Source organism: Sapajus apella, unplaced genomic scaffold, assembly GCF_009761245.1.
Source record: "Sapajus apella isolate SASKATOON/1434 unplaced genomic scaffold, GSC_monkey_1.0 scaffold44, whole genome shotgun sequence".
Taxonomy (NCBI): Eukaryota; Metazoa; Chordata; class Mammalia; order Primates; family Cebidae; genus Sapajus; species Sapajus apella.
Window position 1 is genome coordinate 15,760,463 of NW_022436984.1, and position 20,726 is coordinate 15,781,188.

General features: G+C 43.6%; 1 protein-coding gene across 2 annotated transcripts in view; it reads right to left on the reverse strand.

Moving 5' to 3' along the window:
- Nucleotides 1–8,416, reverse strand: part of LOC116524221 (cytochrome c oxidase subunit 7A-related protein, mitochondrial) — an 11,561-nt gene extending 3,145 nt beyond the window's left edge. The window contains exons 1-2 of one of the 2 annotated variants that reach the window (XM_032239414.1): nt 8,002–8,416; nt 303–434 (exon numbers count right to left, since the gene is read on the reverse strand). In XM_032239414.1, the coding sequence (XP_032095305.1) occupies nt 303–434; nt 8,002–8,073 (204 nt within the window). In that variant the 5' untranslated portion in view covers nt 8,074–8,416. Of the gene's footprint in view, nt 1–237; nt 435–8,001 lie in introns of both variants that reach the window. The other variant, XM_032239415.1, reaches the window with a different exon arrangement.
- Between the last annotated feature and the right edge of the window lie 12,310 nt (nt 8,417–20,726).

A 20,726-nucleotide genomic window follows, 5' to 3' on the forward strand; every position in this document is an offset into this window, starting at 1 on the left:
ACGAGGTCAAGAGATCGAGACCATCCTGGTCAACATGGTGAAACCCCGTCTCTACTAAAAATACAAAAAATTAGCTGGGCATGGTGGTGCGTGCCTGTAATCCCAGCTACTCAGGAGGCTGAGGCAGGAGAATTGCCTGAACCCAGGAGGCGGAGGTTGTGGTGAGCCGAGATCGCGCCATTGCACTCCAGGCTAACATGAGTGAAACTCCGTCTCAAAAAAAAAAGAATTAGTTTCATAACGGATTTTTTAAGCCTATTTATTTCACAGGCTTCTCTGTTATCTAGAGTATCTTCCCTCACCTGGAAAAACTTCTGCAGCTCTGGAACTCTGTTTTTCCCAGCATAATCATACACTGTGGAATCAGAGGTCACTTTAGTTGGTGTGGCAAATATGATAGGTGGTGCTTCTGTGGGAACCACAGGCTTTAATCCCTGTAGGGAAAAAAAGGAAAATGGCAAGTTGAAAGTATGTCTGAGCAGGCTCTGTGAAATAGTGAGGGCAGCCATTCAACCACAAGACAGGAAGTCAGTCTCTCTCCAACTTTCCCAGAGCAAACCCAGTAAAGAACCCCCTATCGTAATGATTACAGGGGGCGGGTGGGGATCAGGGGGACGACAACAAATGTCCAGTCTGAGCTTCCAGAAATACCTAGTGTCTTCTTAGCAAACCAGTAAAACATTTATAATCTGTTATGAACCTTTCATTAGCTTTCATGAGGGATCTGTCTGCCCCTAGAGCAGGCTTCAGAAACTTTTCTAGACATACAATAAAGAAAAATTCAATGTAGAACAGCCTTAGTGGTTTAAAACAAACAAAACTTGCCTTTCAGGACCAGAAACAAAATCAAAACAAAAAAAAAATTTTGAAATGAACTTTTCAGCAAAAGAAACCATAAATTGAGAACACATACAGTAAAAATTTAAACAAGGTGGAGTGGGGAGTACTGACACATGCTACAACATGGATCAGCCTTTAAAACATTATGCTGAGTCAAAGAAATCAGCCACAAAGACCACATATTATATGACTCCATTCACAGGAAAGTCTAGAATGGGGAACCACAGAGACAGAAGATACAGAGCATAGATTAATGGTTGCTTCTGGTGAGGCCTGGAGGCTAGGGAGGTAATAGTTAAAAGAAGGTACACAGGTTTCTTTTTGAGGTGATTAAAACGCTCTAAAATTAACTGTGGTGGGAGTTGCATATATCTGTGAATACACTAAAAACCCCTGAATTGTACCCTTTAAATGGGCAAATTGCATGCTATGCAAATTGTATCTCAATACAGTTGCTTAAAAATAAGGTGGCAGGGAGCTCTGGTTTTTTATCTGAAAGGAGTAAACCTACAGTGACAAATATACAGTTATCCAAAATAACCTGCAAATTGAAATAAGGAGCTAAGAGTTATAAACCAATAAAAATCATCCTTTTATATTACATTTTAAATAAGAAAAATAAAAATTTAAAGTCAGAAAGAATTCAAGACCAGCCTTTTCCTTTTACAGGCAAAGAAGGAAACCTCTTGCCCAAATATAGTCATCAGTCCGCTGATACTTGTCTCCAAGAAATCTAAATTTACCTGTAATTGACAGGACCTATTATAAAGATTAGATATTGAAAACCTCAATGCTACTCCCACCAGGCAAGCATTAGATGAACATGTCAATACAAAAAGCATTAAAGTAAACTTGGCTTCTATTTCTTCTGACACAGTACAGTAAATGGGAATGAACCATGGCCTGTTTTCTCTCATGTATTCATTCATTCAACATCACTGATCACTTACTTTATACTAAAAATACACAATGAATAAGATAGCCACAATTTCAGCCACCATGAATATTAATATTACGAATCAGCAGCAGCTAGTATCTATTTAACCCTTGTAAAATGTCAGTATCATGTTAAACATTTTACATGCATTACCTCACTTAATTCTGACAGCAACCCTATGAAGATATTACTATTCCCATTTTGCAGAGGAAAATCCTGGAGAGAGAATAACTTGACTTAGATCAAATAGCAAAAAGCAAGTCAAGTTTTCAAACTCAAGCCTCTCTCAAGTCCAAAGCCCTGGCTTTTAAGTATTCCACAATTAACACCCCATCCTCCCATCAACTATTGCCTGAAAACAACCCATTTAAAGAGAAAGTTTGGTGAGAAAGATGTTGGCTTACATTTAGAAATATAACACACTCAAAACAGAGACTCAGAGGCGTCAGCGAGGGAAACAGGCTCTACCGAGATAAAAAAGGCTAACAAGGATCGTGGTTTGAACTGGATGAAGAATATCAGATACTCCTTTATACCATTCTGTGAGCACACCACATTTGCTCCTTGAAATGATCATTTCTTCTTGAATGCAAAAATGTAAAAACCTTTTCTACCAAGGATCTCCAAAAATGGTTTGAAAGCAAATTTATGTTTTGACAGGACTAATGTGAGAGTATTTTTTGAAGGGATTCTATTTGTTTTGTCCAACCATTCAGCGATTCAAAACTACAGCAAAGTTTTTGAACAATATCATCTGAAAACAGGCAAATGAACCATCTAATTTTAAATTAATTCCGTATTTCCCTTTATATTGCAAAAGTTTATAGAATTGAAGTTACCTATAATCTCATTATCTTATCCCATTAATTGTTATAAATAAATTGTACATTTTCCTCCAATGTTTATTCAGGTTTAGTAACTTTATAGTCACAGTGTAAAATCCTACTTTTTTTTTTTTTTTTTTTTGAGACAGAGTCTCACTCTCTGTTGCCCTGGCTGGAGTAGAGCGGCACAATCTCAGCTCACTGCAACCTCTGCCTCCCGGGTTCAAGCCATTCTCCTGTCTCAGCCTCCTGAGTAGCTGGGACTATAGGTGCATGCCACCATGCTCAGCTAATTTTTGAATTTTTCAGAGACAGGAATTTGCCATACTGGCCAGCGTGGTCTTGAACTCCTAACCTAAGGTGATCCACCCACCTTGGCCTCCCAAAGTGCTGGAATAACAGATGTGAGCCACCACACCTGGCCCATTATGCTTTTTTTTTTTTTTTTTTTTCCCCTTGAGCCAGGCTCTTGCTTTGTCACCCAAGCTGGAGTGCAGTAGGGTGATCCTGGCTCACTGCAGCCTCCACCTCCCAGGCTCAAGCCCCCCAAATATCTCCACCTCCCACCTCAGCCCCCTGAGTAACTGGGACTATAGGAAAATGTCACCACACCTGGCTAAATTTTTAATTTTTTTGTAGCAGGTCTGGCTATGTGGCCCAGGCTGGTCTTGAACTCCTGGGCTCCAGCAATCCTCCCACCTCAGCCTTCAAAGTGCTGGGATTACAGATGTGAGCCACCAGGCCCAACCTCATCCTGTTTTTGTTTATAACAACAAGTTTTTCAGGCTTCCACAGTCTTTGTAACTATCAAATTTACTCTTCTCTTTTTGAGGCAGGGTCTCACTCTGTTGAATTTAATCTTCGGAACAACCCTGTAAATGAGGTATTATCAGTCCATGTTACAGGTGATTAAAACAATGCTCAGGGATCCCTTAAGAAAGATGGGATGCAAACTTATGTTTTTATTACACCATACTATCAACAACTCTGCAGTTTTGGTCCCACAGGAAAAGGTAATCAACATTCCTAACATTTCAAGGCAGCTGGATCACTAGCATAGGCTTCTCAAGTATGGAAATGACCAAGAAGCTTTATCTACAGGAGAGGAAGCGGCATAAATCTCTTCACCTCTGCCTACTCCAAGACTGCAAGGACTGTGAGCCTCAAACATGTCCCTCCTCATCACAACGGTGCCATCCTTTCAGGCACTCAAGCCAAAACCTTGAAAATATTCTTTTTTTTTTTCTTTTGATACTGAGTCTCACTCTATTACCCAGGCTGGAGTGCAGTGGCGTAATCTCGGTTCACTGAAACCTTCACCTCCCAGGTTCAAGCGATTCTCCTGCAATTCTCCTGCCTCAGCCTCTCGAGTCACTAATTTAGAGAGAAGTGCTAATTTGTGTATTTTTAGTAGAGACGGGGTTTCATCATGTTGGCCAGGCTGGTCTTGAACTCCTGACCGCCAGTGATCCACCCACCTTGGCCTCCCAAAGTGCTGGGATTACAGGTGTGAACCACCACACCACATCCAGCCAAAACCTTGAAAATATTCTTGACACCTCTCCCTCATACACTGCAAATCCTTTTGGCTCCACCTTTAAAATATATTCAGAATCTGACTACTTCTCACCTACCTCCACCAATTCACACTCAAGTCTAAGCCCCTGGAATTCTACAACAGCCTCCTAACCGGTCTCTTGGCATCCACTCATTTGTTGCCGTAAAATCTACTCTTAATACAGCAACCAATGATCTCATTAAAACACAGGATGTCACTAGACAGCTCAAACCCTCTGAAAGGCCTATCTCATTGAGCAACCAAAGATCTTACAACGACTTTCAGAGCTCTACAAAATGCATCCCCTTCTTACCCCCTCTTATCTTTTCATTTTATTTTTTGAGACAGGGTCTTGCTCTGTCACCCAGGCTGGAGTTCAGTGATACAATCACAGTTCACTGTAGCCTCGACTTCCCGGGCTCAAGGAATCCTCCCACCTCAGCCTCCTGAGTAGCTGAGATGAGAATTGTGCACCACATCCAGCTAATTGTTTTAAAAAAATTTTCATAGAGACAGGGTGCCCCTACGTTGGCTGGTCTCAAACCCCTTAGCTCAAACAGATCCTCCATTCTCAGTCTCCCAAAGAGCTGTGATTACAGGCATGAGCCACTGTGCCCCAGCCTAGCTCCACTTCTCATTCCCCTCCTTCTCCCCAGCCCACTGAACTAGCTCCTAAAACCTCCCAGGAACAGCCATGTTCCCTCTGCCTAGAATGCTCTTCTTCACGCCTCCACATGGCTTATACCCTCACCTTCTTCAGATCTTTACCCATCCCTATAAGTCATCTTCTCAGTGAGATCTTTCTGACCACACTTTTAAAAACTGCATGTCCTCCCCCTTACCCTACTAACAACTTACCCTCCTTATTTTTCTCCGCAGTACTTATCACCACCTAACATACTACGTTTTACTTTGTTTATTGTGTCTCCCCCTACTACAATGGAAGTTTCATGAGCACAGGATTTTGACATGTCTTGTTCACTGCTCCTATATTCCAAGACTTAGAAAAGCAACTGGCAGAGAAAGCACATTCAGTAAATAAATGCAGAACGTTCACATAAACTAAAGAAGGCTACAGCTTTACCACAATGTAGGTTTGAATATCTCAGAAACAAAGTCTGATAAATTGGCACTTTATAGCAGAACTTCCACGATTCCCAAAGCACTAAGAAAACAACCTAAAGCTGTTTTAACATAAGTGGAGAGGCGGCGCATGAGGGCTCACACCTGTGGTCCCAGCAGTTTGGGAGGCTGAGGTGGGAAGATCACTTGACTCAGGAGTTTGAAATCAGCCTGAGCAATAGAGTGAGACCTTGTTTCTACAAAATACAAAAAATTAGCCAGGTGCAGTGGTGCACACCTGTGGTCCCAGCTACTTAGGAAGCTGAGGTGGGAGGATGACTTGGGCCCAGGTGGTTAATGGGGCTGTAGTGAACTGTGATCATGCCACTGCACTCCAGCCTGAGCGAGAGAGACCCTGTCTCAAAATAAAATAAAAAATAAGTGGATCATAGATCAAGAAAAATCACATACTTTACTTTTTAATACTGAATCTCTTAGCTGCTTAATAAGCCCCACCTCCAAGATTCATTAACAGCCATTCAACCTTAACCATGTTTAGTAGTTGAGTCTTTCTGACAGATGATAAGGAGTTTTGTTTCTCTACATCCTCACCAATACTTCTTATCATCTCTCTTTTTTATTCTAGGCATTCTGGTGGATATTAAATGGTATCTCATTGTGGTTGTGATTTGCTTTTCCCTAGTAACTAAAGATGTTAAACATGTTTGTGTGCTTACTGGCCTCTATTTTTGACGAAGTTCAGAGAATTATAAATAAGACGCTTTTCAATCAACCACTGGAAAATACCATCCCAACAACTACTTGCTGTCAAGGTGACTCACAAATCTTTACCCATGCTATTGTTACAGAAATACCTTTTCCATATTACGTTATTTAATGCATGTTATTCACTTTACTTAGTACTAAAAGTTACAAAAATCTTCATTATATGTTTCCAGGAAAGGAAAAAGCTGAAGTACTCTTAATTACCAAAGACAGAGCACCTAGTTGGGAGGGCAGCTGTCACAATCACTCTGAAATTTACAATTCACATAAAGCCTACACAATATCACTTCTTTTCAACATAGTTTAAGAAATCTTTAAGTAACTAAGAAGTTCAAATTCTCAAGAGAAATGCAATTCAAGAGGAGAGGTACCAGAAATCTGAAAGCCCTATCTATACAAAACTCATCTCAAGGCAATCTCTGCTCTGAGTGCCAGTTTTATTCCAATATGCATTTTTGGTCGAAAAATTTACTTTTTTCTTACTAAGCAACAAAACCTAGATTATGCTAAAGATATATTAAAAGAACATAAACCAGGTGTGGTGGTACACATCTGTAATCCCAGACACTCAGGAGGCTGAGGTGGGAGGACTGCTTGAGTCCAGGAGTTCGAGACCAGACTGCAACACAGCAAGAGCCTGTCTCAAAAAATATTTAAAAAATAAATAAATAAATGAACATTTACTAGCACCAACAAAATAAACTGTGATATATTTATAAAATGAAATCCTACAGAAGAATAAGAGGATAAAAGGAATTAACTACTGAGAAGTACAACACGGATGAACCTCAAAAATATGTTCTTAATAGGCTAGCAGCCAGACACAGTGGTTCACATCTGTAATTCCACCATTTTCAGAGGCCAAAGCAGAATGATTGCTTGAGCCTAGGAGTGGAAGGCTACAGTGAACTCTATGATTCTGCCATTGCCCTCCAGCCTGAGCAAGAGCTGGTTCCATTTACATGAAGTTCAAAAAGGGGCAAAACTATTTATGATGATAAAAGTCAGAATAGGAAGGGGGCTGGGACTGACAAGAGTGTACAAGGCAACTTCCTAGGATGATATAACATTCTGTATATTGAGGGAGGTGTGGTTATACAGTGCATAGGTTTGTCGAAACTCATCAAACGGTAATATTTAAGATCCATGCATTGAAGAATACACTTCATAGAAGCAGAAGATAGAAGTGGCCATTTTCCCACACAATCTGTAAAAGAAATAAGTGTAACACTGCTCACTATTCCTTCCTTACAAGTCATTACCAACTTGGTTTCAGTGACACACACTGGTTTCCCTTCTCACTTGTCTATTCTTCAAACACATTATCCTCCTCCACCCTCCCTTCATGTTTCTATACTGTGACTACGATCCAGCCTTTCTTCCCTATAAACTTCCTGGGTAGTCTGCCCAACGGATTCTACTACTGCCTATGGGATAAAGCACCCAAGTTTGTTAAACTCCATCTGCTACCATGACATATCACAAGCTCAACATTTATAAACCCTCAACTCTTCCTTCCCGTTCTCACCCCGCCCCCCCCAAAATTGTCCTTCTTATCCTAGATTAGACTAATTGTTTTTGTTTTTAGAAACGGGGTCTCACTATGTTGCCCCAGACTGACAAAGGGACGACTGGGAGGCCGAAGGCCAGATGTCTTCAAACAGAGGGAGAAGACCTAACCTCGGGTCATACTGGGGACTCCACCAACCCATCCCTTTTAGAAGAAGCAAGACCCCCGAGGGTCACCTTGACCCCTTCCGTGGGCCAGACCGAACTTCCACGCCAGGCCAGCCCCGGTAGGTGAGCAGGTACACAAAGAGGGGCCTCAGTAACCACCGTACGTCGGTGTGGAGAGGCCCCGGGAGGTGCAAGGAGAAATGAGACAAACTCAACCGTGGGCAGAAACCTTCCCCTGGCTCCAACGCCGCGACTGCCTGTCGCCGAGGCTTGCACCTCCATTTCTCCTGTCCGACCTGGCGCGGAGCCACTCGTACCTGTGGGCTATAGGCCTCCGAAGCCCACGCTCCCGCCAACTTCTGCGTGAAGCCACTAAATTTGTAGTACATGACGCCCGGATTCCGGCTTCCCGCATCCGCCGCCTGCGCGACCGCCGCAGAGAAGGACCCCGCCTCCCCGGCTGTGGTCCCAAGACTCAGCGCAAAGACCCAGCGCCGGGACTAGGGCTGCCCGAAGATCGCCTAACTTAAAACCTGCCCACTTAACCAACATTGGGGAACCAAAAGCCAGGGTTCTCAAGACCACGAAAGGCAAAACCAGCTCTAAGAGAGCACGAAAAGGCGCTGTGGCAGAGTCTGCAGGAAATATGAAGTTCCTTCCTTCCCCCCAATTAGATTTGGGCAGTGCCACGACAACTCAAGAAATGCGCAAGCGCTTCGCGGACTAAACCCGGCGGACTAAGCCTGGCAGCGTCGGAGTCAGGTGGAGCAGGCTCTGGCAGGGGCCGGCTCTAGGAGGGGCCGGCTCTAAGAAGGGCGGCTCTAGGCGGGGCCTGGGAGGGAGAGGGCGGGATTTGTGGGTGTGGCCTGGGTGGAGGCGGGGCTACGTCAAGGCCGGGTGGGACCTCCACCAGCGGAGAGCGTCTCTGCTGCGGAGCCACCGCCTGGTCATTGGGGCGAAGGCGTCTCTTTACCAAACTTTACTTGATCGTAGTCTCACTTGCTTCCTTCCGACCCAGAGCACCTCTTGAAGTATCCTGCTATTACTCAGTCTGCCCAGGAGTATAGACCTATTGGCCACGCTTCCCCTGGCAACCCGGGAGTTGAAGCAAATACAAAAATTTGGAAGCACGTGCTGAGGGCTGTTTAGTACCAAGGGCTGTTAGGATTTTTGCCCCAGTAATATAAAAATAGCCTCCTGGGCTTTGTGTAGAGGAAATACACATGCAGAGTGACCTTTAGGTACCAGGATGTAAATGTCATACAGTTTCTCGGAACTGGTTTTTACTCTGACCTGAGTTTTAAGGTCATTGGTTATTCATCCTTTTCCTGGCCGCTGCTCTTTGCGATAAATGAGGTAGGGAGAGGGTGATCAGAAACACTTGTAAAATCTGGACCTTGAGCCTGAAAGATCTGGAACTACCACTTTCAGTTCTGCTAGTATTCGCTTCAGTTCAATTTAAAGATGTCTGTTAAGCCGGTGCTGCTTGCAAGGTACCCTGTAAAAGGAGTATACTAGTTTCTTACTCTCCAGGGATGGACCAAGGCTTTTCTTAGCTTCATCATCTAACCATAGGTTTACACAAACATATCCTAGATGCATTTATGAAAACATGTTGCAAATTGATGGATAACTAACCTTTATATAGCACTTTCCTAAACTCATTTAATCTTCACAACAATCCTATAGGTAATCTCCATTTTACTATACAGGAAAATGATGCCTGGAGAAGCTAAGTAACTTGCTCAGGTCAGGGATAAGTGGCAGAGCTAGGCATCTGGCTCAAGATTTCCTACTGTTAAGCACTAGGTTACAGATAAATAGATATGAAGACATTCCAAAAAGAGGAGGATGAAGGCCAAGCACTCCAGGGCAAGGCTGTACACCAGCATCCTGGTTGCAGGCCTAAGTTCAAGAGCCCCAAGTATTCAGCACTGCCAGTATGATGCAAAGGTTTCAGCAGATTCATAGAAGCCAGCCCAAAGTTGCCCCTTTACAAAGCAGCATTGTGATATAATGGAAAGAACATGTGATTTAGGTTTATGTCCATATTTCTCTAAGGATAAGTGGTTTGGGACTAGTGATTTCCTTTTTGTTTTTTTACTTTTGAAACAGGGTCTCATTCTGTCACCCAGGCTGGAATGCAGTCGTACAATCTCGGCATCCTTGACTTCCCAGGCTCAGGTGATTCTCCTACCTCAGTCTCTTGGGTAGCTGGAACCACAGATGCACATCACCAGGCCTGGCTAATTTTTTGTATTTTTAGTAGAGACGGGGTTTCACCATGTTGCCCAGGCTGGTCTCAAACTCCTGGGATCAAGTGATCTGCCAAATTCAGACTCCCAAAGTTCTGGGACTACAGGCATGAGCCACCATGTCAGGCCCACCCCATGTTTTTATACTGAATAGATTCGGGAAGGTTTTTCTACAGACAAAAGTTTGACTACCTCAAAAGAAATGATTCATTGACATAAGCCTTCTTGAGTCCCAGGTGCTAGCAAATACTGAGTGAAATAAAAAGCCTTTTGTAGAGTTTAGAATGAAAAGAGAAATTAAATTATTTCGGACAGCTACTGTTTCCATCCCACTGACTTCTGGACATATTTTGGAAGAAGAAAGTAAAGAATATTCTGTAACTTTTAGCAGCACTAAGGTGTACCCGCTTCTTGTATAAGGTGCCTGTCAACACTGGTTATTTTCTTAAAGTTCCTGCCATCTGATTTTAGATCCTGCAAGACATAAATTAAGAATCCTGAAAATGTTACAACAGCCGGGCTGTTCAGTGGGAGATAAAATGTCAGTAGCAGAGTGTGGGTTGGGATGTCACATGGAATGGCTGATCATGGAAAGATTTTGTCTCATTTCCCAAGTAAAACACAGCACACTCTGACAGTACTAAGGCACCCTATTCTCATTTGTATTTGCATATCCCACCCAACATCAAAGACAATCTTTTTTTATCACGATCCCTTCAGGTTGTTCCCCAGATTCTATTCTGAAGGGAAGTGACCACGACTCAGAGTGCAGAGAAGCTTGCCAACCACCAAGTGAATTGAGTGAGTGCAGATGCCAGTCCGGCTCCTGCTGAATCTGAATGCCACTGCTTCTCCATTTGTTAGGGGTGTGTGCTAATGGCCTCTGGCAGGCCACTCAGTGAAAGTGCTTGAGGAATGGATCTGAAACCAATATAAAATTTAAATTGGGTAATACTGAGTAGTGATAGAAACCACCTGTGAAATTGTTAATTTTTTTAATTCTCTCATTTTTTTTTTCCAAACTGACTTTTTAAAAATTGGCACTTAGTGGGTCTGGCAGAGTTAAAACATGGAGGTCTATAGGACTTGAGGTCACTGTGGGCTCCTGTTTCTGAAGGATTTTGCCTATTCTAGGGTAGTTTCCTGAGGGAAAATGAAACATACGTAGTGCAGTGCTATAGTGAGTGTTACCTTTTCTATTGTCGTTTATGTCTACTCTCTCTTTTTACATTTTCCCAACATTTAAAACTGCTAGTAATAACCCCAAGAAAAGCATCCCCAGTAAAATACTGGAAAGCAAAATGGAGAGCTAAACTCACTTTATGATATTCAGAATGACAACACCTGCCATGCAATTATTCAGCAATTTTCATGTGGCAGAAATCTCAGCTGTCATCTCTTACTGTTTTTGTCAAATAAAGCCCTATCTGGTGTGGAAATTTTAACATCCAAACCTGAAACCTAGATCATATTGATATTGAAAACCAAACCTTTCTTAAAGCAGGGTGTTTTCATAGCTAAAGAGCTGAGGGTCTGACTGGCTCATTTCTCACCCAAAGGAGGGGAAACGGCAGCTGGGATTGCAGTTGCCAGGACAGCTTTATTGCGGTATGGGATGAACATATTGACATCAACTCCCTACTCTGACCTTCTCGTTGTTGAATGTCAATACAGTGTGTGAAACTGCCTCACTTTTGCCTGCCTGCTTTTCCTTATGTGCAAGTCAAAAGCACATCCACAGAGAATATGGATTTAACTCAATTTTGACACATCACATTTCATCTCACTAGTTAAGAAAGGCTGAGGTATGACTCACAATTTATTTTAAATCATTTTAAATACACTTAATTATGCATAGAAAAAAGTTGAGATCCAGAACAAGATTCATGCTATTTTACATTGACATCATCTATAAAATTACAGTACACACAGTGTTGTCTTATACATAGAATGAAAGGATTCGCAGTGGCCTCCAGTTTTGAGGATGGGTGGTGGTTTCTCATCACTGAGGATTCCCACTCTCTACCTCACATACATCTGCAGTGTTGAAATATTTCACAATGAGCATCCATGAGTTCTGTAAGCCCACACACACACACAGAAATAATACAAAGTCGGCTGGGCGCAGCAGTTCACAGCTGTAATCCCAGCACTTTGGGAGGCCGAGGTGGGTGGATCACCTGATATCAGGAGTTCAAGACCAGCCTGACAAACATGGTGAAACCCTGTCTCTACTACAAATACAAAAATTAGCCAGGCATGGTGGCATGTGTCTGTAATCCCAGCTACTGGGGAGGCTGAGGCAGAAGAACTGCTTGAACCCAGGAGGCAGAGGTTGCAGTGAGCCTAGGTCATGCCACTGCACTCCAGCCTGGGCAACAAGAATGAAATTCCATCTAAAAAAAATAAGAAACAAGAAAAGAACACAAAGTCCCCAAAAAACATACAAATTAGAATTTTTAAAATGCTTCCATGTACTCACACCACCAAACTACCAGGTAATTTAGAATGTTCTTTACACCCCTGGAATAAATGTGAGGAGCCTCTTACGTGACAGTGTCCAAGTGTTAGGCCACAGGCAGGATGACTCAAGGGCCATTCTGCCCATCACAGTTAACACTATAGTGGTTCTTCTTCCTAGGGCTTTTGGAGAAAAGAATGAATGAATGAACAAACAAATAAGAACAGACACATCACCTCCACACATTGCTGTGAGAAATGAGCAACCACTCTGGGTAGTTACTGACATCAGTGCCCAGACAGCTGTGGAAATTGGTGATCAAGTGGAAAAGAAGATGAAGAACCATACACCTGGGTCTTAAGGAGGCTAATGTCAATGGATCATTTTCTTTTGAGGTAGCAGAATTTTTTGTCTGTAGAAAAAGATACCTGAGGCCAGGTGCAGTGGCCCACGCCTATAATCCCAGCACTTTGGGAGGCCGAGACAGGCAGATCACCTAAGGTTAAGAGTTCAAGACCAGCCTGGCCAACATGGCAAAACCCTGTCTCTAGTAAGAATACAAAAAAAAAATTAGCCGGGCATGGCAGCGGGCACCTGTAACCCCAGCTACTCGGGAAGCTGAGGCAAGAGGATTGCTTGAACCTGGGAGGTGGAGGTTGCAGTGAGCCGAGATCACACCACTGCACTCCAGCCTGGGTGATAAGAGCGAAACTCTGCCTCAAAGAAAAGAAAAAAAAAAGAAAAAGCTACCTGAATCTATTCAGCATCAAAACATGGGGTAGGCCAGGTGTGGTGGCTCATACCTGTAATCCCAGCACTTTGGGAGGCCGAGACCAGCAGTTTGATACCAGCCTGGGCAGCATGGTGAAACCCCATCCCTAAGAAAAAAATCGAAAATTAGTCAGGCTTGGTCACACACCTGTAGTCCCAGCAACTTGGGAGGTAGAGGTGGGAGGATCACCTGAACCCAGGAAGTTGAGGCTGCAGCGAGCCAAGATCATGCCATCGCACTGCAACCTGGGTGACAGAATGAGACCCTGTCTCAAAAAAAAAGCATAGGGTGCTCTACTAGCCACTGAAGATCAGGATGTCCAGATTTCACCCTGCACTAGAATTGTGACCTTTGGCTAGTTCCTTAACCTCTCTTGGCCACAAGTTAAAATTTTCAGTTTAACAGGGTGATTGCAAGGATTAAATAAGATGTTATGTACTGAAAAAGCTTAAAGAAAATATGTAAATACCTGGAAGTCTATTTAGGAAATACATGTTGTAAAAGTAGTAAAACTGGATCTATAGTCGCTGATATAGCCCAAAAATTAGTTTAGCATGATATAAAGCATTAGAGTTTTGAGTCTAGTTTATGTTTATATGAAGTTGGCTGGTTATAATAAAAATTGTAACCTACAAATCTTTCCATTTTCCCAGCCCCCTTCCTTTTCTCTCTCTCTTGCTCTTCCCTCTTCAATCTCCTTCTCCAGAAGTAGTAAGTATTAGTTAAGGCTGTGGGACAGCCAGACTACAGCTGTCAGGTGGATTCTGGTATGAAAACAGCCACCAAAGATAAGAAATCTGTGTCAGGCTTGAAGACCAAAGAGAGGAGTTGGGTATCCCACTAAAATACCAGCCAACCTTTTAGCATTGGCATTAAACTTAAAAATCAGATCACTTCCAAATGCTAAATCTATAATTTTACCTGCCTCCCCTTCCTCCTCAGATTTTTAAATGGTGGAGATTTGGCATTTCTTTAGTTTCTGCTCCATAGAAAGTGAAAGTCATGACCTTCTGAAGAGGGTGACAAGTACATAGGCTGTACCTGACTAACCTGGGTCTGGATCCCAGATCTTCCTACTGACAAGCTCAGTTACCTTGAACAAGTTACCTCCCCACTCTGAGTCTCAGAGGTGAAATCATGTTCTGAATCAGAAGATTATCCATGTATTACCAGGTAGCAAAGGTACCAGCATGTGTCCACTAGTGCAGAGCACAGCCTGCCAAGTGATTTCAAAATGGCTAACTTGGGGAGGAGGGCTGGGGAAGTCAGCCAGGGTCTTCTTCTGAGAAACCAACAGTTCTGTAGTCTAGGAAACAAAACCTGTAAAGAAAAAGAAAAAAAAAAAGCTAAGAGGAAGTTATCAATCAGTGGAAAGTGTCCAGTGGAAGGCAAATCTCCTCCTTAAAAGAAAGGGAACTGGAGAGGGTATGACGTTCCCAAAAGCACAGCTGAGAAACTTGAAATGCCCAGGTCAAGGGGCACTGGCCTTGGGCCTGGAACTTCCAGCCACACACCTGCCCTTGGCATGGCTGTGCCTTCCATTGACCACCCATTGGCACTCTGAGCCAGGGGGGAATTTTGCTGAAAAGCCATTCCATACAAACCCAGAGGTTTCCAGCAAAAGGCTTATGCTGAAGCTCAGCTTTCTGACAGCAGGAAGAGCCCAATGCAGACAGGATTGCTGGTGTTTCATTGTGTGATCCTCACATCTCTTCCACGCCCAAACTACAAGGCTACCCTGTCCTCTTCCGTGGCACCACTCCTAGGCCCTAACACCCCACAGATGCACATTGGAGAATAACCACATGTATTTACATTTAAATTATGGCAAAGGTAAAAAATCAAGGTGTTTGTGTTTTTTTCCTCTGGGAAGAAGCAAGCACTCTGTAACACACAGATGTCAGGAACGCAGAGCCTGTAAATCTGCCCAGGCAGTTCTGTTCTTGAATCATTAAGAACAGCCGAGTGGGTGGAAGAACATGAAATTGCTGTGTGCACTCATGTTTTGTTTATGGAGCAATCATTTCTAGATGTGTTTTCTTTTTTATGAAGAATCTTTTCTATGTTTGCCTTTTAACACCCCACCTTCCTTCCTGTCCCCAGCTCTCCCACACCCACTAAAAAGAAACATTGAGAGCATTACAAAAATCTCTGTAAATTTAAAGAATGGGTTACAGTAAGTATCTCTCTAAAGCAATTCCATTTATTCAGTCAAAATAAATGATTTAGTAATATGAATAACATAGATAACAATTGAGTATGAACAGTGTGTATTGTTTAAAAAGCTCATAACAACTGCTCCCTAATCATAAAAATCACTTTCCTTTTTCCATCATTGTGCAATGAGGACCTTGTTAACCCAGTGATTTGAAAGTTCTTGTGATGCTAATTATCAGCAGAATTCAATTAGTATATGTAGGCTTATGTACCTGCCACAAGATTCTTCACTGAGCCTTAGTTTCTTTATCTATAAAATGGGAATAATAGCTACTTTGTGAGGATTGAGTTTATTCATGTGAATGCCTAGGACATAGTAAGCACTCATTAAACAGCAGCAGTTACTGTTATTACTAATAGCTGTAGTAACTCGGAGGACTGGATGGAGTAGGATTTTGCCAAATCCTATCAATTCTCTTCTCCAGTAGACCCCAACCTTGGCATATAGCAGGCACCCAGTAAATGGTAGCTCTTAGACTTACCAAGGCCATAACAACTCGTCAGTGCCCCAGGCTTCCCGCATCCCCAGCAGTTTCCATCCATCTCCTGACCCGTCAGGCTGCTTTCCCCACCGCTCCCAGAAGGGAAGTGTGTGTGTGGCTCTGCTGCTGTGTTTACCATCTGGGTGGGTCTCACTTTATTGCATTTTCTCCCATTGTTTTTGGCTTCCCAGCATTGTCCTGCCTGGCACACGCCCCAGCCATGTTCTCTGTGGTATATCACCATGATGTCCTCCAGTTTTGGGCATCAGCTTGCTGCTACAGGCAGAGCATGGTGGCATCAGGTGGCTTTAAAAGAGGGGGAGATTGCATTAAATTTTCTCTGAGGAAAATGAGCTTGGTTTTTTAAAAAAAATGTTCCATGAAACGAATCTAATAACTTAGTTCCCTAATAATTTTTCTGCTTGCTATAATTGCAAAGGATTCTTCCACAAATAGTGGAATATTATTGCTTTTCAACAGGCTAATAAGATTGCCTATACATAGTGCTTTTCAGGCTTTACCCACAGCACAAACAGGCACCAAGGAAACTTCCCCAGCAAACCAGGGCTGGTGCTGGAGAAGACCTAGGAGACCCACTGGGTGCCACAGGCCTTCAAATCATGCTTTCCCCAAGAGGGTCTTACAAGTCCTCACAAGAGGTACTTTGCCTTTTGTTCTGAAAGCCTCCCCAGCCAACACTTAGTGTCCAGGACAAGGTCTTAACCACAGCAATGCAAACTAGGTTACCAGGCCTACTTTCTTCAGGCTCTGGGACTGCCAGGGGCTGTCCATCTCCAGCTAAGCACACTCCAGGAGTTGATCAAATTAGAGAGTTGGAGGAGGGGTGCTGTAATGCTGTCAGTCAACTAACAATTTCTGGTGGGTTGTAAAAGTGCCATGTATCCTGCAAGCTTCGGGATGAGTAGCCCAGTAGGATTCTAAATTAAATGATTCAAGAAGAATAACTCTTGGTGAGGATTTTGTGCCTCAGAAATAAAAACAAAGCAAAAAAGGCCAAACCTATTTTTCTATTGATTGCAAATAATGAAGGAAGAAATTTCTTTCCAATCTATTTCCATTAAATTCCCTTGATGACATTACATGTCACCTGAGTTGACAGGCATTGGAGGCCTGCAGCTGTCCGGCACCCATCATGGGCACTTATGGGCTGGGCCTCTGCAGGCTGCTCAGTTTTGACACTGTCCTGCCCATAAGGGGATGGCCCCCAGGGAAAATGGGTAGAGTCAGCTGAGAAGGTTCTAGGGTATCGATGGAACTGAGGCAGTTAGGAGGGGACGGCAGTAGTGGCCCTGGAACAGTGAAACAGTTGACAGAAGGAGGCAGAGGCTGGTCCGCTGCCATCGGACATTTATACTGTCTCCTGGCCTTGCAGACCTCCGATTTAGAAAATCATGGGGAACGTTTCCTTTCTAAGAAAGGCCACACAAGAAAGAAACAACATCATTTAACCGTGTAGAAGGAGCATTGGTGTTATTTAAATTCCTTATAGGATGCAAAATGCTGTGCAATAAATTTTACCAAAAATGCAGTTAAATTCAACAATAAAAGTAGATGAGCAGTGCTGTCTAAGAGAATGTTCTCTGATGATGGCCATGTTCTGTGTCTGTGCTTGCCAGTATGGTGGCCACTGTCCACATGTGGCTACTGAGCCTTTGGAATATGGCTAGTGCAATTGAAGAACTGAATTTTTAATTTAATTTTAACATAGCCACACACAGCAAGTGGCTACATTGGATAAGATAGGTGTAAGGGGATTAAGGGTTGAAGGAGAAAGTCAACTTAAGGGCAACCTCCCTGTTTGTCCAAGTCCTGAAAGAAGGAGATCCAGGCTGGGCGCAGTGGCTCATGCCTGTAATCCCAGCACTTTGGGAGGCTGAGGCAGGAGGACTGCTTGAGCCCAAGAGTTTGAGACCAGCCTGGGCAACATAGCTAGACTCCATCTATGCAAAAACCTTAAAAAATTAGTTGAGTGTGGTGGCATATGCCTATAGTCTCAGCTACTTGGGAGGCTGGGGTGAGAGGATTACTTGGTTGCACTGAGCCAAGATCACACCACTGCACTCCAGCCTGGGGACACAGCAAGACTCTGTCTCAAAAAAAAAAAAAAAGCAAAAGCCAAAAAGGAAAAAAGAAGAAGAAGAAAGAAGAAGAGGAATAAGAAGAGGAGGAGGAGGAGGGAGAAGAGGAAAAAGAAGAAGGAAGTCTACCTCATTTGCTAATGAGTTCAGACCATAGGAGTAAAATAATAATTTCAAGTTGTTTTGAAAAGTGCTTTATTTTCTGTCTAGATGTTGAACTATAATAGCTTCTCTTTTTTATAATTTCAGTGGGAAAAATGCCATTATATGCTTCTGGAGAATGGAAGTGCCATCCTCAGCATGTGCGCACCATTAATAGCTTCATCTTTTAGCCACATAGGGTTTTTGCCTCTGTAGGCTTCTAACATCATATTACGGTTTTTACAGCCAGAGGCATGGGCAAGTTCTTCTATTGCTAATGACAGGTCAGCTTTCTCACCCTAATTTAGGCCACTACTCTGTCCAAGAGTTCACTGCATTTCAGCATTTCTGATTTGTGCCGTGGCGACTTATTCCTCTGAGAACTGTTTTGTGTGCTGCTGCTGCTTGTTCAGCAACCAGTTCACATCAGCAGATCTGAGCGCCGCTCCTGGGCCTGGGTGAGTCCCCTGAGGATAACGTGGCCTCTGTCTTAAGACAGTGGGCGCCAGGGAAGGAGCAGTACACAAGTCTCTCCGGCTGCCCACCGCAGCCCAATCTCCCAGCAAGCCCCTCGGAGCAGGCCCTGAAGCCCTAGCCTCACCCCTTGCAAGGGGCAAAGGTCAAGCCGAGGGGTTACAGGTAAGGGGAAGCAAAGGGTTCTTAAGCAGGGTACAGGTGGGCAGCAGCAGACCAAGCTCTGGGAAGCAGGGGAGGAAGAGGGAGATGAGACTTTCCAGGTTAAGAACAAACAAGGGAAAGATCCAGTAAGTAGGCAGCTGGGAGCCACATACCTGGGCCAAACAATAAGCTTCTACAAATCCATAAAGTGCAAGCACTGCATAACAGCACTCTTTGATGTCAGAGTTCTGCCCTGGCCTTGTGAAAAGCACCAAGGACTCACCTTGCAGCAGCCAGCCCCTAAGTAGTGGGGTGGGGGCTGGTATGTCCCAGGCAGCTGGAGGATGCAGAGAGCAGATGCACCAGACCAGGCTCTGCAGGCCTGGACAGGCAGCTCAGCCAGGCCTGATTTGATATAGGCTCCTAATGAGCAGGATAAACAGCATTTGGGGCCATTTGCTGTAAAAGGGACTGAGGTGTATAAGAAATTGGCCTTGTATGGGCATAAAACACACACATCAGCAGAAAATAACGTGCTGGAAAAGTTTAAAGACGTGCCATTCTGAGTGTGCAGAGGCGTTAATGCTTATGTAATTAATCATTTCATATTTGAAGATTGGGATTTTTTTCCCTTTTAATTAATTAGCCAGTAGACTCATTGTAGTACATTTTTCATGTCAAAAAGGCAGTGGGTTCTAAGAAAAGGGAGGGGGGCCACAGGGGAGAAGTGACAGCGTGTTATAGTGTGCTGTGGAAAGTGCAGGGAACCACCGTCCCTGCTTAAAAAAATCCCTGTGGAGGGTGCAGAAACCCAGAATTCAACAAAATGCTTTTGACTTATCCAAGTCTCATAAATGCAAGACTGCTGGTGCTCACATTTCCCTGAACCTGCATTTAGCTCCTTACCAAGAGTTGCTGCCTACTCAGCTAATGTGTCTGTCTTTTACTAGAAAGAGGATGCAGCAAGAGGGCTAAAGGTTAGACTCTGAAGCCAGCCAGCCAGATTCCATTCCTGACTGCACCTTATCAGCTGGAGACTTTGAGCAAGGAATGTAACCTTTTTGGGTCTCAGTTGCCTTCTGCATACAACGCAGATGATAGTACCTACCTCAGGGTTATTGAGAAAAAATAAAATAAATTGCTTACCTGGCACATATTGAAGACTCAGAAATGATAGACTTTATTACTAGAAGAGCTGCACTTCTTTGTGGAACAGAACACCACCCTTGACTTCTTTTTCTGCTTTCTGTTTGTTTTGTTTTGTTTTGTTTTGAGGCAGAGTCTTGCTCTGACACCCAGGCTGGAATGCCCTGGCACGATCTCAGCTCACCACAACCTCCACCTCCCGTGTTCAAGTGATTCTCGTGCCTCAGCCTCCCAAATAGCTGGGATTACAGGTGCGTGCCACCACATCTGGTTAATTTTTGTATTTTTTTTAGTAGAGATGGGATTTCATCCTGTTGACCAAGCTGGTCTTGAACTTCTGACCTCAAGAAATACGCCTGCCTTAGCATACCAAAGTGCTGGGATTACAGGTGTGAGCCACCATGCTTGGATTATCCACTCTTGACTTCTTCACAAAGTGCGTGCGTGGGCGCGCGCACGCGCGCGTGTGTGTGTGTGTAAGAAAATACATATAACCATTTCAGCCATTTTTAGGTATACAGGTCAGCGGCCTTAACAATATATTGTACAGCCGAGCGTGGTGGCTCATGCCTGTAATCCCAGCAGTTTGGGAGGGCAAAGTGTGTGAATTACAAGGTCAGGAGTTCGAGAACAGCTTGCCAGGCATGGCGAAATCGTGTCTCTACTAAATATACAAAAAAATTAGCTGGTCACGGTGGCGCATACCTGTAATCCCAGCTACTTGGGAGGCTGAGGCAGGAGAATTGCTAGAACCCAGGAGGCAGAGGTTGCAGTGAGCCGAGATCATGCCACTGCACTCCGGCCTGGGCAACAGAGCGAGACTCTGTCTAAAAAAAAAAAAGAATATTATT